Here is a 2,774-nt window from a genome sequence, read left to right on the forward strand (position 1 = left end):
CTGGCTGCCTAAGGCAGAAGGTGCCGTGAGACCAGAGAGAGAAAAACCCAGGATGACATTTATTGGCGATGCTTCCAGACGGAAGGAGGATCCTGGGAGGGACAAGGCAGCAGGGCCCCCACACCGCGAGGCCAGAGAGATGGGGATCCGTGGACCAAGATGGCCAGCAGCTGGCCAGGACACACTCAGATTTTTGCAAGAAGCATTGACATTCATAAGAGACACTGTAAGCATGAGGCAAGAGGGAAGTTGATCTGAACAACCCCACTGGGCTTGGTGGCTCCGTCCGCGATGGCCACAGTCCCATCACGCTGAATCCCGACGCTGACCGTGGTTTCTCACGCTGCACGGTTGGCCCAGGCAGCCCCTGAGCATGACAAACATCTGGGAAGACATCTGGGAAAGAATGAGATCCCCAGGTTGGATGCTGGACGCACAAGATAGGAGCAAGGGCAACAATGAACAATGGCCAAGGAGAACAAACTGAGCTGATACAATTAAGAAAAATGGTTGAGACCGAGGGGATGATGGCAAGTGCTTTGACCAAATCAGTGTGAAGTATAACCCCGAGCTTGCATTTCTCAGCCCCTGGCATGGGATACGTGTGTCCCTGCGGCAGATCCCAGGGGCACCAGGGCGTGCTCAGAAACTGAATTTCCTCTCATGGGAGCGCCACAGTATCTCTTTAGCCTCAGAAGAACTTTTTAGAGTTGAGTTTGCATGCACAATATATACAAGCTATTTGAAGTTATTTTGAAATGTAGTGAATTTCCTAGTGTATTTTTCTAAATAGCTCCATCGCGTTACAAACATTTCCAATGAGTACACAAAATGTTCATGGAAAATGCACATTATGTAAAAACCATGCATGAATTTTGAACTTTTTTTGCACCAAAAACATATCTTTTTTGGCAGGGGTGGGGCGGGACTCAGTCCTTCTTGGCGGCCGCATTCTGCATGGTGGCCAGGACACTGCTCAGCTCCTCGCACTTCCTCTTGGCACGGATGTGGGTGCCCACCCTCTTCTTGATGAACTTGAGCGCCCGTTTGTCCTTGAAGACCTTGAGCAGCTCCGTGGCGCGGCGCTCGTAGGGGACGAAGCCGCACACCTCCCGGATCATGTCCCGCACGAACTTGGTGTGCTTGGTGAGGCGCCCGCGCCGGCGGCTGTGCCTTGGCCTGCCCACGTTCTTGGTCACCTTGCGGTCTTTGTTGAGGCCCACGGCCATGGGGTAGCGCAGGGCCATGGCTGCAGCTGTCCAATGGCGGCCAGGGCGGAAGCACGAAAACATATCTTTTGGTTCCATTTTCCATGAGTTTTTTGAAATACCCTTATAGATTTCCTCATTCTATCTTTGGTTACTTTTCCGCATAGAAGGAAGTTGAACTTATTCTGCCCAGTTGAAGCATCACCAGTAACTCTGACACCTGCACTGCTACATAGATGATTTACTACATATTTGATTTACTTATTTCAATGTTATTTGAAAGGCAGAGAGAGCTTCCATCCATTGGTTCACTCCCCAAATGCCCACAACAGCTAGGACTGAGCCAAGTCGGGAGGAGCCCGGAGTTCCAGCAGTCTCCCACACGGGTGGTCAAGGGACCCAACGGTTGGAACCATCATCCTCTACCTCCCAAGATGCGCGATTAGCAGGAAGCTTCTCAAGTCCAGGAGCCTGGACTCAAATCCAGGCCCGCTGACATGGGATGTGGGTGTCCCAAGCGGTGCTCAGATCCTGGTCGTGCATCCTACGGGAGTAGCGTCCTCACCACCATCGAAGCAAAGGGCTAAGAGGGATCTATTATACATAATCTGATTCGTTAAAGCGGAGACCCGGAAGGGGGTTTTTAGTTACTGTTGAGTGTGTGCCAAGCAGGATGCATTCTTTCAAAACCCTTCCCCCAGCAGAGCGTCTGGGACTTGGAGTAGGTATAGATGGCTGCGGGTGGGGTGTAACCAAGTGCCAGCCATGTGCCCCGGCTCTGTGAGCTCCAGCCCTGCTGGGTGGGCTGCCCGGGTGCCTGGCACACAGGCACTCACTTCCCAGGTTACTGGGAAGGATTGGTTTCCAGCCCAGAGTTTTTCAAAGAGCTGCACCCTACCCCATTATTCTTGGAAACTCTGCCTGGGGCACTGACACCCCATCTGGGGCTCTGCTCAGTTTTGAAAGGAGTCAAGATAACATCATTTGATACCTTCCCAACGTGTCAATTACAAAGGGAAGAAACAATTCCAAGTTCAAACACGTTGGGTTTTTTTTCCCCCCCTTTTCCTCCTCCTTTATGTTCTCTAAGAAGTTTTGGACTCATTAATTACAGCGGTGGTAATTATAACCCACTTCTCCTTCTGCAGAGCCCTCTGAGAGCTGAGAGCCCTTTATAAACACGAGCTCATTAATCGTCCCAGCAGCCCTGCAGGTAGCAGGCAGCTCCTGGCTCCCTTGGCTGGGGCTGCAGGTGCACTGGTGAGAGGGGCCCTCTGTGGAGACAGCCGCTTTCTCAGGCACCAAAGACCAAGGTCAGCCTGCGGGGTGTCTGGCTTCGTGGGCATCAGCTGTGCTGGCATTACACAATCAGAGCCCTCACTCAGCCCAGTGCCTCTCCATAGCGCCCCCACAGGACGAGGCCAGACACACACAGCCTGTGTTCCCAACCCCACACCTCTGCTGGCCTGGGAGGGGGTGACAGCAAGAGGAGCCGAGGTCTGATAGCCAGAGCCTTGGCTGTGTGGCCTGCTGCCGGGCAGCTGCAGCCAGCCTGTGCAAAAATCT

The 2,774-nt window shown here is 52.9% G+C and overlaps 1 protein-coding gene across 1 annotated transcript; it reads right to left on the bottom strand.

Moving 5' to 3' along the window:
* Positions 1 to 929: 929 nt before the first annotated feature.
* On the bottom strand, positions 930 to 1,275 carry LOC133769615 (large ribosomal subunit protein eL36-like). Its single transcript, XM_062204821.1, has one exon. It carries the CDS (start codon positions 1,245 to 1,247, stop codon positions 930 to 932), a length of 318 nt encoding a protein of 105 aa, XP_062060805.1. The 5' UTR covers positions 1,248 to 1,275.
* Between the last annotated feature and the right edge of the window lie 1,499 nt (positions 1,276 to 2,774).

This window comes from Lepus europaeus, chromosome 11 (genome assembly GCF_033115175.1).
Source record: "Lepus europaeus isolate LE1 chromosome 11, mLepTim1.pri, whole genome shotgun sequence".
Taxonomy (NCBI): Eukaryota; Metazoa; Chordata; class Mammalia; order Lagomorpha; family Leporidae; genus Lepus; species Lepus europaeus.

Coding starts and splice junctions, on each gene's coding strand:
- LOC133769615 (XM_062204821.1), bottom strand. CDS start 1,247: ATGGCCCTGCGCTACCCCATGGCCGTGGGCCTCAACAAAGACCGCAAG.